The following is a 14,451-nucleotide window of genomic DNA, read 5'->3' on the forward strand; positions in this document are numbered from 1 at the left end:
CCCTATGGATGGTGTAGCATAACTGTCTAACACCTAAAATGCAGCAATTCAAAACAAAGGGAACTGAGCTCATTGCCATCTCCTGAAAAGTTGTGTGTAAAGATAATGAGTTCTCTCTTAGATATTCCCCTTCTCCCTCGCATGGACCTGTAGCTGCTCCATATATATATATTTGCACCCTAACATATATGTCTCCATTGGAAAATACTTGGGAAGAATATCTCTATTTAAATACCTAGCTGTGGAGAGAGGCATTTGTGGTTTGCTGATTTATTCCAGCTGCTGGGTTCAGGCATCATCATCATCATGGATTGTAAAAAACTACAGCAGCAAAGGTCTGGAATGAAACTTTTGGAGAAACAGTTAAAATAAAGATGATAAATTGGTGACGGGGGAGAGCTATAAAGAGGGGATGCAAAAGAGAAATGAAAGTCATATGCTGAAGGTTCTGAAGCTGTATCTAGGGAGAGTGATGAGAGGCAGGCAAGGATTAGCAGATTTCTGGAACAAAACTCTGAAATTTGATAGTCTTGGAAAATGCCATCTTTTCAAATGAAAGCTGACATCCTTTATTCCCTTTATCCTGGCTGGGAGCTGGTGTGCAGGCAGTTTCACGTGTGGGGTTTGAAACATGGCAGAGAAGTTACAGAGCATTTGCTGTGCAGGTTTCGGCCAATTTACAATGTTGGTTAATCCTGACATGGAAAAGGTCAGCATCTGTTACATCCTGTCCACTGAGTCAGACCAACAGCTTTCAGTCTGCAGTTTGAAGACCTTCCCGTGGCTCTTTTTCTGTAGGACTCCATGACAAATGATTCTGGAGTATAGCTGATTTCTACCTGTACCACAATCTGTGCATGATGGGGTCCACATGTCCACTGAAGCCTTTTTAAGGCTCTTCAGCAGAAAAGGGCTAAAAAAGCTTTGCAGGAGGCTTTCAGACTTTGCCTAGCACTTAGGGATTTGATGACAATGGTTCCTGCAGAGCTCGGAGTAGTTTGTTGCCTGCTGTCCTGCCTGTTTCTGAAGCACTGCAGTTTATTCACATTAATCAGAATTGACTTAGGATTTGCAACATCCCAAGGAGAAGTCAAATCCCAAAAGTGGGAGTGGACTTTCTTGTGGTGTGACTGCGGAGAGTTAAATGGCTGGTGGATTTTGTGCTGGTATTGCAAGAGGGAGGTTGTGACCACAAGTCTAACCCACTTGGTTCCCTAGTTTGCTCTTACAGCCCAGCTGCAAACAAGTGAATGGGACTCCTTAGGCAGTGTTTCTGGCATTGCAAATAAACTTGAAACTGAGAGATAATGGCAAAATTAAGTAATTAATTAAGTAATTAATTAATTCTGGCTCTCAATTGCTGTAGCCAATTGGATTTTCAGCTATTTGCATTCAATGAAGTATCTTCAGTTTTCTTGAGAATGAAAAGGGCTCTTGAATAACTTAACAGCACCTAAATTGAATGCGGAAGAAGCGATGGTAGGAAAAGGCATATGACACTGATGCCCTTAATAAGGTTATGTACAGGCGCTTTAAAAGATGATGGGAGCATTCTACACCTAGTTCAGCCTTACTGTATTGCGCATGGCTAGATTTGATTCGGAAGGGCCTCTTAGGATACTGTTTCCCCCTTGTCATACTTGGGGGGTAATTGCCAGGATCGGGGTGTTTTAACAGAGCTCACATCTGTCCGCGCTAGGTACAAGTTATAGCGTGCACACCCTTCTCACATCCCCGGCATTGGTGGTTCAGTGGTAGAATTCTCGCCTGCCACGCGGGAGGCCCGGGTTCGATTCCCGGCCAATGCAGTTGAGGTTTTTTTTTTCCCTCCCCTCGCACCCTTTATTTCTCCTTCCTCTTCCGCTTCCGTTCCGGCAGCCAAAACTTCCTGCAGCTCACCCCGGCTTCTCCCGCACTCCCCTCGCCGTCTCCGGGCAGGCTCCGGGTGCCTGTGGCAGCGCAAGGGGAAGTCCTCAGCGCGGCGGCCGGGCCCGACAAGATGGAGGTGTAAGGAGCGGCGGGGGAGGGCGCGGGGCCGGGCCGCCGTCTGTCGTGGCGGCAGCGGGGACCCCAGGGCTGGGGTTGTATGTGGGTACATCCATATGGGCCTGCCTGTGCTGTGTGAGGGTTATACATATGTATATATATGTGCTTGCCTTGATGTGCGTGTTGGGGTGCATGTGTATATACTGCCTGTGGGGTGTGTGGTATCGCTGGATCATAGAACCCCAGACTGGTTTGGGTTCAAGGCACCTTAAAGCTTAAAAAATAGGAAATACCCATTGAAATACAGGTTCGTATTATGTTAGTCTTAGCATGAGGAACAGCCTGCAGGGAAATGAGCTGTTCTTGTCGTTGCATACTGAAAAATGCGGTGAAACATGGACAGGCCAGAAGTTGCTTTTGCATGTGAAGAAGGGTAGGATTTGCCCTGCTCAGAAAGACGCTCTTGATACGCTGATGTTTATACATCCATTTGTGTTTTATTACCTTGAGTAGCCCAACTTATTTTACTGGTGCAGCTTCTTTTAGTACCAATAAGAAGGCTCATCAGAGTAGAAGACATGGGGGCTGTATTCCTGAGCTTTGGGTGAATGTCCCTTGCATTGGAATGGAACAGTTTAGTCCATTTTGCACTTGAGTTACTTTTGGCATTTAATCTTCCTAATCTTTTGCCTCCTTCCTGATGGCCCTCATAGAGAGAAGCCTTGCAACTAAGGAAACCTCTCTTAAGTTCATACCATGTCAGAAGCATCTGCTACTAGAGGAAAGAACCCTCCAAAAAACATTGTGATTTAAATGTGCAGCGTATTTTCCGTAGTAGATTTAAAACCATGAAGGGGCAGTGATGCTTGAGAGGTGTGATGCCATATTCTGGGATACTTTTCCTAGCATTTTTACCTTCTCAGCAATATCTTGGTTTGGACTCGGATTTGGGCAAATATTACTTAGTTAAAGATTCTGTAAAGAGTTTATACATTTGGTATTAACATGACTTTTTTTCCCTTCTGCTTTATATTAAGTCTTATATTTATTATTGCTTAATGTTAAGTCTTATGTTTATTATAGCTTAATAGTAAGGCTTAATATCATAAAAATGAAGCAGACTGCTTAGCTGACTATTTAAAAACACACACTAGAATGCATCATTTATAATTTCTCATTTTCTGAATGGATAAAACTGGCAGCTGCTTCAGCGGAGTTAGCACTGAAGAAAAGGGTGTTTCTACTTGTAAGTCCTGCAGACGTTTTGGAAGCTGAATGCAAGGTCTTGTTGACCAGTTTATAACTGCGGTAATGCAGCACAAGAAAAAGATTTGAGACTGATTCACTTGCTGTCCATTGTTAGAAGAAAAAATAAGTGGGTTTCTCTATGATAATGATTTTGGATTAAAAAGGAAGCAATTGTCTGAATTACTTACCTTCAGATAGCTTTCACAGCCTCACTGGTATACTAATGTATTTATATGGCCCTTTCAGTTAACTGAGTAATTCCCTATATCATCCTTCTATGGCGTTATTTTTTCTAACAAAGAATGTCTTTGATCCATAGGGATTTCTGTAGTGATAGCCTGAATGCAGACATTCTGGAGGACTGCATTTACCTAACAACAAAAGCTATATGGTTTGTAAAACATGAATGAAAGCTAATGCGTGTGTGAGCTCACTGGCTGAAGTTTCACTCGAGTCAGCGGAATGGAAGTTGAACTTCATCTCAGCGTATTTCAGAAGGTCCTTTTCATTTAAAAACAATGATGGAACCTGTGGAAGTTTGTGGATGCATTGAACTCGTTTGAAAGTGATGAACGTGACAGTTCTATTCAAACAGTTGATGGTGCTTAACAATACATGGTACCTTTTTTTTTTCAGAAGCTGCTGCACAGACCTGAGAAAGGCCTTTTTTTCCTTTTGTATGGAGGCTGTCTGTTGTTGTGACTGCTGACTGCTCAGCAGAACGGGTTGTTCGGGGAATATAGGATGTTCTGGGGCGGGTGTTCTCTCTTTTATTGAGTTTAAAAATATAAAATTACAAGGTGCAGTAGTAATTGAGGCACGATGAGTCTAAATACGTGCTTGACTCGGTGCAGGCAGCCTACCAGCAGTGGATAAGGATTCTTGCTTAACTGGGACAGAATTAGTGGGGAATTGTTTGGCTGGTGGAAAATAGGAAACTCTCAGCATTGCCTAATGCTAATAAAGGAGTAGGCACAAGAGGAAACAGCCTCAAGCTGCACCAGCGGACGTTTAGATTGGATATTAGGAACAATTCCTTCCTAGGTTGGATATTAGGAGCAATTCCTTCCCCAAAGGATGCTCAGGCATTGGAACAGGCTGCCCAGGGCAGTGCTGGAGTCACCAGCCCTGCAAGTGTTCACACAGTGTGTAGATGAGGCCCTCAGTGCCATGGGTTAGTGGTGGCCTTGGCAGTGCTGGGGAACAGTTGGACTGGATGAGCTTAAAGGGCTTTTCCAACCTGGTTGATTCTGTGGTTCTATAATAAAGAGGAAACAGAGTGAGGTTTTTTTTACTCAAAGCAATATGTTGTAAATACAGTGCCGTATTTATACACACACATATGTCTGTGGTACTAAAATAGTAAGTATCTGTGTTCTTGACAGATAAATAGCATGTGTAATCTGGATTATATTTTCCATTAGTCTTTATTCAAATAAAACTAGAGGCCTTTGGGTTTTTTTGTAAGGAAGAAGCAAGGCAATTTGGTTTTAGTATGTAAAACTGGGCGAGTGAACAAAATAGAGTGACTGAGTAAACAGATTATGTTGTACAAGTGTATTATGATTTAGGGGGCATAGCGTGCAAAATATATTTATGCAATATGTATGGAAAACTATTTTCAGAGAGGGCAACACTTCATGGAAACAGCATCTGTTCTTTTAGAATGTGTGACTAGCCAAGAAAACCTTTAAACAGTTTCATTTGGAATATAAGTAATTGTTTTTATTATTCCTTTTAGGAAGGATGCAAACGCCGCATTGCTCAGTAACTTTGAGGTAAGTTTAGCTGCGTTCTGGGTTTGAACCAACACTTTAAAGCTGTCATCAGTCACTTGGATACTCCTGTAGTAGCTGAAAGTTGCCAGTGGCAGTCAGCGAGACTGGTGTGTGATTTCCACCCCCCTGCATTTGATCTGGTTTTAAGAAAAAAAGCTTTTTAAAGAAGATCTGGAAATGTATTTACCAGTAATAAGGTGTATTATTATTAGTTTGGTCCCAAGTCTATAAAACCAGATATAAACATGGATGAGAAGCATATATGTAGAATGTCAGTAGCTTGAACTTCAGCCTTGTTGTGTTTACACAGTTGCTGTGTGGTTACTTTGCTGAATCCTCTTGTTTATGGTAGGTTGTCATTTAGAATTTGATTCTCCACATCTTTAAACAGTTGCACAGTTGGGCAAGTGCACTAGATTCAGTGGTTCCCAAATGGGGCGTGTTGACCCTCATGTGACTGAGCAGCAATATCCAAGTTCTCTTTTAGTTTTTAGTTTAATCTTATGCCAAAGCAGCATAGCACTGAGTGAGTGACACACTGATGACTGGAGTGTCTTTAACATTGCAAATAAAAACCCTTGCAGAAAACTTTTCACAGATGGCTGCTGCTAGAATCACTGTTTCGTATTTAACTTTAAGGTTGTGATGTGCAGCATCATCCAAGAGCCTGCAACTTATTAATGCATAGTTGTATGAAAGCCAGTGCTACTCGAAATGCAGTCTTACAGCCCTGAATGCTTGTAGTCTTGTAAAGGTCTTCCAAAGCAGGTTAGATTATAGGAAGGGTGAAGCAGTTGGCTCATCTGACATGTGTTATTCAGGATAAACACTCCTAAGAGCCAGTGATGTCCCTTAGTCCCTGTTGTAACAAACAATGTATATTGGCATACATGAAACAAATAGCAGTGTAGTGTTCTTGTTGGTTTAACCTCAGTCAGGTATTGGAGAGCTTTCAGTGCTTTGTTCATGAATGTAATTTTTTGGCATGGTTTTCATAAGCCAAGTGCTTTGTATTATTTTGTTACTGAAGCTTGAGTGTTGCACAGCTCTTTCCATTTCTTCTGAAATAAATCTTGAAATGTGTTATCGTGAGCTGCATCTGTCTGTGTACAGCAGAGCAACCATCTGGGGACTGTTAGAAGGGCTTTAATGACTCACTTGGAAAGAACTGTCTTGCCTGAGAAAAACAGATGATATTTTGTCAGCCAAACTAGTATTAGGTGGCTGTTTGTTAAAAACAACTACTATTGAAGGAAAATAGCAAGTATTTCAGAGATTATTTACTGCAAAATCTTCTCTGCCTCCTTCTTCATGTGCTGGGATATTGTTGGAATATAGATATTATTTTCTGCTGAGGTTCAAGTGATGGCAGCTACTTTATGTAAAATCTATATGTGTCCTAAAGGTATGGTCCAGAACAGAGAGAACTGCAGAATCCATTCTTCATGCTCTTCAGTCAGAACTTTCTTCAGCTGAGTCCTTTTGTTGGTGAATGTATCATGTGTGTTGGAAAAGAGCAAAAGGAAGTGGAAAATGAAGTTATACTGATGAGAGTGCTTATTTCTCATTTCCCTTTCACAGCAGAGTTGTCACATATGCAGCTTTTCATTCTTTACGGGAAGGGATTTGCAGTGTCTGCAGCTATAGGCTTTTGGGGCATGGCTTTTCACTGCTCTTCAAAGTACTGATTCCCCTGAAACTAGTGATATCTTTCTGTTTGCTCCTCTTTTCAGTTGCAATTTGACTGGCATACCTAACATTCTCTGTATCGAGGTAATATTTTGCTCAGAAGGTGATGTTTGAAAGAAGTATTCAGGATTGACATGTTTTATGTTCCATGCCTACATTTCTTGTGTGACTTTTGAGGTGTTATGTTGTGTTTTGGTGTCACAGGCTACATTTTCTTCAAATATATATTAGGTAAAAGTTCCTAACTTGAGTTTTGGCTTTCAAGTCAGGATCGATGGGTGTTGCTGTTTCACAGAAGATGCAGTATGAAGGGATTGCAGGTTATGTTCTTATTTCTCACTGTCTAGAAATGTTTGTGTTCTTATTTCTATGGACTTGTCAGTTTATCATGGATCTTGATATGATCAAGATATCTTATATGATCCAGAGATCTTATCCTGATCTTGAATGAAGCTAGTTAAAAGTTAAGGGATGAACAGAAAGAAGTGGTCTGTTACTTTGCTGTGGGTATCGGCTCCTGATATGCTGTAAAGCCTGAAGCAAAACATCTGAAGAAATTTCAACCTAACGTGATTTAATATGGGAATAAAAGAATAATTGTGATGCTGTCTCAACATGTTACTGTGGATGTAGCTATGATGAGTAAAGATGTTGTGGTGTTGCAACGAAGTTGACAAAGGACAGTTGCAAAAATCAGAACATCTTCCTTGCCTTCAGACTTTGAATCTCGTTCCTACGTTAATAATCACTGTATCATAAATGTGAAGATAACTTTATTACATTCTTTTCAGGAATGTCTGCTTATATTACATTGCTATGATGAAATGGGGAGCTAATTTAATCTTTGTGGCTTAACATACCATAACACTGTGCTGGTCACTGTAACGTTTACTGTTATGAATAACTCCGCTAGAATTTACAATGGGATCACTAATCTCTGGAGCATCTATAGGTCAAGCCTTTAGTTGGTTCCTGGCAGTTTGACAGTTGTAGAGTTTACTTTTTTTGCAGATAAAGTAAAATTGCATCTCTGTGAGACGGGATACATATCCCTTTTAATATTATAGGTTCATCTCTTGTAACAAATCCAGTAAGGCTGTAAACTTGTGTGACATTTTGCTTCAAGCATCACTCACATTTAAATGGGAGCTCTGTGCCAGTACAGCAGGGTTCAGAACATAAGATAAGCAAGTAGGGTGGATTCATCCTGGCAACTTTTCCTTTGGAGCTCTTGGATAACACTTAAAAAGTGCTGAAAATCTGTTATTAAAAATCAGTTTACATACCTTTTCATCGTGCCGTAACATTTTTCACTTCAGTTGCTGGTGCATTCTTCACCAAAGAAGCCACATTACTTTTGTTTGGTTGACAGGATTTTGCATTGTTCATTTCTGTTTTCCTGGGAAAATGCTCTCAAATGGTCTAAAATACTTTAATTTTTTCCCTCAGGTGTTCCAGTTACTCACTGATCTTAAGCAGCAGCGCAAAGAGAGTGGGAAAAACAAGCAGAGCTCTGGTCAGCAGAATCTGAACACGATCATGTATGAAGTGAGTAGCACTGTGACATTCCTTTGCAAAATGACCTGACTGGAGTAGGTCACATCCTTAGGTCTGTATATTAATAATTTTGTATCAGATCTCCCCTGTAAAAACCACAGTTAAATGCTGTATTTGCCACTTTTCTGTGGTCACTTTGCTCAGGTTGTGGCTGCCTGCACTATCGGAGCAGACACTGCTCTTACTAAAATCTGTCACAACAGTTTTTTAACAGTTTTAGTTTTGTGACTTCTTTTCTTATTCCAAGTATTCTCTCCTTTTAAGACGCAGAGCAGAACTTTCTTTCATCTGATGAATTGGTGGTACCATGTAATCATGATTCCAAAGCTGAGGCACAGATCACATATGGTATTTTCTGTATTAACAGAAATATACCGCTGATTTCCAACTATTTTTCTTCTTTTTATCAAAAGAATAACCAAATCATTTATTCAGATGGCAACATGAGTTGGATGTCAGACTGGTAATGAGTGTTTAATCTGTTGCTAGGAAGAACTTCTAAAATTCTATGATACAAGTAGGAACATTTGAAATCTCAAATGAGCAACTTCAATACAGACTTGCAGTGTGACCTGTTCTGTCTGTGTTGGGGAATTGCGTGAGTAGCACCATGATTAGCAGCGAGTTGAAAGCAGTTTGCCTTGCTTGTATGAGTAATCCTGTTGAGCAGCAAAACTACTCATGTGAATAAGATTTGGCCTCGGCTTTGTTTTGTTTTAGTTCTGCCTTTGTTTGAAAAGGTACAGGGTTGTAATTCCTAAGCCTCATATTCAACAAAATAGGGGCTTACATAAAGTCTAATTTAAATCTTCATGGAGACAAACAGTCTCTTCCTGTACTGCTTTGAAACAGCTGAGAAAGACCCTGTAAGTATATGCTGTCAGAAGGTACCTTAAAGCTTTAATCGCTTTGTTACATTGCTATGTGTTAAGTACCTATAGGAAGCTTGCTTTTGTGCATGGAGTGAAGCTGGTGTACACTCTAGGTATATTTGCTTTATATCTGACTGAAAGAAAACCAGAATTTGATTGTCTTTGTTCATGCTGAGTATGTCTTCATGAGCTGTGGACAGGCTTGTATCCCCTGGTAGTGAAATAACTAGGTGAAGCTTGCTAAACTGGAGCTCTGTTTTGCTGTATGCCCAGCACTTTAATTGATTTGAAATTGCTAAAGAAAGACTAAACTGGAAAAGAAAATGACTCCTATTAAGCAATTTTATTACATGACAATATGATGATTTAGTGTCGGTCATTATTGATGAGTAACAGCTTCATTTTGTCTGAAAAGGTCAGGCAGGGCTTGTAGAAAGGAGGGGTATCTAACACCTTATTGTGCTTTTAAATATATTTTTTTAACAGTCCAATGAACCTTGTGCTTAAGAATACCAGTGATTCATATTTCATCAGTTCTCTACCTGTATAATAGGATGATTTATCCTGTGATGTTGAAGTCTGTTTTCTTTTACCTAGCATTTTAAAATGATAACGGATTTGAATGGAAATACACTGGAAATACATTTACCTATTTTCTGATTTGCCTTAGTTGATCTTATAGCTCACTTTTAACCAGTGTCTGTTGTTTTCTGCTTTCAGAATACTGATGCTGCTTTTTTGGCCTCTGACTTTCCAATATAAATATATAACATTTTCTAAGAAAGAAACTCAGATTACCATGTAGAATTGTAGAGGGTTTTATTATTGTTATAGACAATCTGTGCATGTGGTGTCCTACTACACATGTCTCTCTATTTGCCATCCAGTAAGTGCACCAGGAGTCAGTTGTATTGGTACTTTTAAGCTTTATGTATAGCTATGTGGTATCAACAGGTGAAGATTTTCTTCCTTAATGCAAACCAAACATTGACAATAGTCTTAAATCCTTCAGTTGCTGATGCACACAATGCAGACAATGCAAGGATTTCCTTGCCTTTGCCATTGATGGGCATTATTTTCAACTTTCATTTTGGGGTCTAATCCCAGCAACAAGCAACATTCAGCAAGATTCTAAGCTATTTCCACTGAAAAGACAGCTGTGAATTGGAATTTCTGTGGGGTTTTTATCAACAGATGTTTGGTTCTTACTCCTGTCACGTTACATTATGTATTATCTGTCTGCTGCGTGTCCCGTTGTTTTAAACAAAGCAAGCAGATGTAACATCTGCTGCAACAGTTAGCTGAGGTTGGTGGGTGTTACATGCAAAAGGTGGAGCAAAGATAAATTGTCTTGTCACATAAGCATTTCTCATAGTTCTTGCAGATGTTCATGACAACCCATCTAACCTGCTTCGATGAACTTTCGCAAAGTATTGCCAAATAGCATATGAAGGATGAAAACAGCCATAGATTGGAGAGCTTACTGAGTTGTTTATGGGTTGGCAGTGAGAGTATCCCTGGCAATGAGCATGTGAAAGCTTGGCAGAGGATAACATGGTTTTAAGGATGAATAGTATCAAACTTGTCTGAAGTGTTACTGCCTGAAAACAAGAACCCCTCGCACCCCCAAACCAACAACAAAGAAATAAACACCACAAAACTGGTAACTTTTTAATCTAGGTTTGACAGTAAATGTTTGTTGGTTTTAAAAGAAGTAAATGTGAGTGATACTATTCAGCACAGCTGTAAGTATGTCTTGATCACAGTCTTAGCCAAGAAAGCAAGTGTCTGCTGTCACCACAGCAGGTGGGTTTTTAGTAGACAGAGCTAAAACTTGATCCTTTCCTGTGGTCTTCTTCAACATGTGACTTTGGGCTTTGAAGAGATGAGAGGAATGGCCTCCAGGGCCACGGAGGGAATAGTCAAAGCTGTAGTCCTCACCTGGATGTGTAATGAGCTGGTTGGTTCATGTCATTACAGAATAAATTCACTGGGGCTTTCTGGATAAGTGCTAATGTCATTTCCATCACGTAAAGTTGTAGTTAGGTGTTGCCCGTTTCTTACTCCCTCAGCACATATCAGTATAGGCTTATTGAAGGTAAAATGTGAGTGATCTGTGTCATCTATGACAGCGCTTCCCACTGTTAAATAAGAAACCAAACCCCAAGCACTGGAATCAACTTTTCCAGTTTTTCTCAGTAACACTGAGGAGACTTTCCAAAATCAACTTGTTCCATACACAGCCGGTAAACCAAAGAGTATCTGTGATATAACAAATTCTTTCTGTCTGTTGCAGACCCTGAAGTACATTTCCAAAACACCCTGTAGATACCAGAGTCCTGAGACGGTGAGAAATTTCCTCATAGCAATGAAAGGCCATAAGCTAACCAAGTAAGTTGTGCCTTTGATTAGAAGTGTAAACTCATGGTAATGTTGAAAAACTGATCCCCAAGTGCACAGTATGATAACCTGTCGGGTTTTGATCAACCTATATTCTACCATTATTTAAATACTCATTCAAACATCTTTTCCTTCAGTCATTAACACCTACATGGATGAATATTTCCTTAAGTGGGCCTGTGGTTACCACTGTATATCTCAGGCAGGTTCTTCTCAGTGTGCTGGGTTTTTGCATGTTTTCACATGGTCCAAGTGCAAAATAGAGTCCACAAAATGTTTTCTGAGGATGAAGTTGTAAGTTGTAAATGGGTTTTGAACACAGAGAACTGCAAAGAACCCCCCAACCCAACTCCCCCTCTATTTTTATGAACTTTCTAAAGGAAAAATGCTTTCATTCTAAAGAGGTGATTAAAAAAAAGGTGACTGTGCTGCAGGGAGATAATAAGTAAATAAATTTCTAATATAAATGTATGGGGAAAATGTTATTCTGAAGTTAATTTTCAGATGAATCTGTCAAACCCAGCTGCTACAGAGCAGGGTTATGCTCTCTACTTACCGTAGAGCAAACTAAGATGTTCAGCTTCTCTTTTTGTGCTGTGTGTCCACCAGGATTTCTGAGATGTACATTTCAGTTACCTAAATACTGTGTCAGTCAGCCTCCCTCCCCTGCAGTTTCCAGTAAAGCTGAACCTGGAGTTCATTCTTTTTATTTTGGGAAGTCCTGTGTAGAAAAGAAAATACTTCCTTTGTAGTTACAAGAAGACTCAAAAGGGCATTTTTCCTCTTTGGCAGTGATGCAAATACCTGTTCACAGTGCTTGGAATGCATAATCCTCTTGAACCTCTCTGCAGAGTGTGAGCAAAGCCCGTTGTAAATAGTCAGATCCAGAAAGAAATTGCATCAGTTGGCTACTTGCTTGGATAGCTCTAATCAGTCATCTGATTCTTAAAGCAGAGAGAACAAAGATTTGGTTGCTTCTAAATGCCTCCTCCTTCACCATGAAGGGGTAGTTTATGCTGTATAGACACTGACTGCATTCTTTTTCCCTGCTGGAAGGACTCCCAGAGAGTTCATGTTCTGGGAAGGAGAGCTACTAATAATTTGGTTGTGTCACAAAAAGAAATGCAAAGTGAAAGCATCCTGGAGAGAGCAGTGCTACGAGGCAAGTTTTTACCCTGTCCAAAGCACAGTAAGTTGTGTAGAAAGCAGATTGTCAGCTATTTTGTTGGCTTTCAGTGCCCCCTCTCTACAAACAGTCATGCTCACATCCAGTCTGTCAGCAGCTCTGATCACAGTATTGCTGTCTCTGCAGACACAGGGGTGCTAGTACTTGGAAGCTTTGTCATGGGTATTGTAACTTTGCTTGTAGTGCTTTCTTTTGTGGAACTAAAGTTGCAAGGTCAGTACGTCAGTGTCCTGCCATAGCTCATTTTATATAGTGGGATGCTAGTTTATATAGTGGGCTTGTTGAAGCATGGAGAAAATACTCTTGACTATAAAGACCTGGTAGTATGGAAACAAAGTGTATTAAATTGGCAGCAAACTATTTCTTGAGTAAATGATGAACATCCTCTTCATTTCTGGTAGTGTGAAACAGTCATCCTTTTTGAAGAGAAATAAGCTGGCTCAGTGTGTACAGGACGCCAGTTTAGGAAAGCACGAGGAGAATGCTACATCACAGCAAAAAGCCAGTGGGAGTTAAAAAGGCAGAAGAGTATTTTTCAGAAGTAACTGAATGAGTCCCATTAAAAGCCAAGGGTTTTGGTTTTTTTTTTGTTGTTGTTGCCTTAAAGCTCATTTTTAAACTTCTTTCAGGTAGAATTTGACCAGGACCTCATGATTACCTCTTACAAAAAAGGCAGGGCACATATGACGTTAGATGACTTGATTGCATCTGCTCCCCTGTATGGGGTCTCCAAGAGTGAAACTAAGTCATGTTGAGTCGTAAGGATGAAAATTCTTCCTAGAATCTCTTGGTCTCCCATAGTGCCTACCTGTTTTGTGAAGATCTACCCAAATATTCCCCTTCTCATACCTGCCTGTTCTGTGAGCTTGAATATAGCACTACTGCAAAAGTTGAAGTAATTGCAAGCTTGAAATGAGATTTCTGACTATTTCTTATGGATGCTAGGAAGTGCCTTTGGTTTTATGTGTCATCCTCTCTGTCCTTTTTTTCTGAATCAGTCTATGAGGTAATCAAGAGAATTATTCCAAAGTCGTTTCCTTCTGCTTCGTGGCAGAAGGATGGGAGTGTGAACAGCCAACCACTAATTTAGGTTCCAAATTTACTGCATTTATGCCTTATCTTAACCCAGATTGGACTGTGACGCCTTAGTTTCTTGAGCATCCTGCACAACTTTGTTAATATCTTTGTCATCTGGTAAATAATGTGTCAGCTCTGCGTTTGCCACATACTTCACAAAAGAAGAAACAGAATTATTTAGTGTGATCTTGGCAGTTCTTCTTTCTTCTAATCTTTTCCATTCAGACACTTGAAGCTAGAAGTGTCAAAGCCCATCTGGCAGCCTCTTCACAGCAAAACACAGAAAGCATATGGTGTGCAATTACTATATAATGCATTTTATGTTAAACCACTTAAAATAGTAATGCCTCCAAGGAAATTCTGAACTACCCTTTGGTTCATAACCAGGATCATTTCAACACTGCTCTGTTGTTAAATAAATGAGAAACTGAAGGCTTTAATCGTTTCCATTCTGTGGTATTTGTATAAAAGACTCCACTAGAGATTTTGTTCTGGTTACCTGTGTAACATTATCTAGATGTTCCTGCTCCGGCAGGGGGATTGGACTAGATGATCTTTCGAGGTCCCTTCCAATCTCTAACATACTGTGATACTGTGATACCTGGTAGAGAGCTTTCTCCCCCTTTGGGAGGAAGGATGTTTGCTTCAATGCTTCGAT

At 40.1% G+C, this 14,451-nt stretch overlaps 1 protein-coding gene and 1 non-coding gene across 3 annotated transcripts in view; both read left to right on the top strand.

Annotated features, from left to right (window-relative positions):
* Positions 1-1,737: 1,737 nt before the first annotated feature.
* TRNAG-GCC (transfer RNA glycine (anticodon GCC)) lies at positions 1,738-1,808 on the top strand. The gene has a single exon. It is a non-coding gene; the product is annotated as a tRNA-Gly (tRNA).
* Positions 1,809-1,943: 135 nt separating this feature from the next.
* The window catches only part of CRCP (CGRP receptor component), a 31,105-nt gene continuing 18,597 nt past the window's right edge, over positions 1,944-14,451 (top strand). The window contains exons 1-4 of one of the 2 annotated variants that reach the window (XM_057407100.1): positions 1,944-2,007; positions 4,976-5,012; positions 8,151-8,249; positions 11,427-11,521. In XM_057407100.1, the coding sequence (XP_057263083.1) occupies positions 2,000-2,007; positions 4,976-5,012; positions 8,151-8,249; positions 11,427-11,521 (239 nt within the window). In that variant the 5' untranslated portion in view covers positions 1,944-1,999. Of the gene's footprint in view, positions 2,008-3,284; positions 3,733-4,975; positions 5,013-8,150; positions 8,250-11,426; positions 11,522-14,451 lie in introns of those variants that run through there. The other variant, XM_057407101.1, reaches the window with a different exon arrangement.

The sequence above is a fragment of the Pezoporus wallicus genome, unplaced genomic scaffold, assembly GCF_028554395.1.
Source record: "Pezoporus wallicus isolate ANWC-B61680 ecotype Strahan unplaced genomic scaffold, APGP_CSIRO_Pwel_v1 contig_10389, whole genome shotgun sequence".
Taxonomy (NCBI): Eukaryota; Metazoa; Chordata; class Aves; order Psittaciformes; family Psittacidae; genus Pezoporus; species Pezoporus wallicus.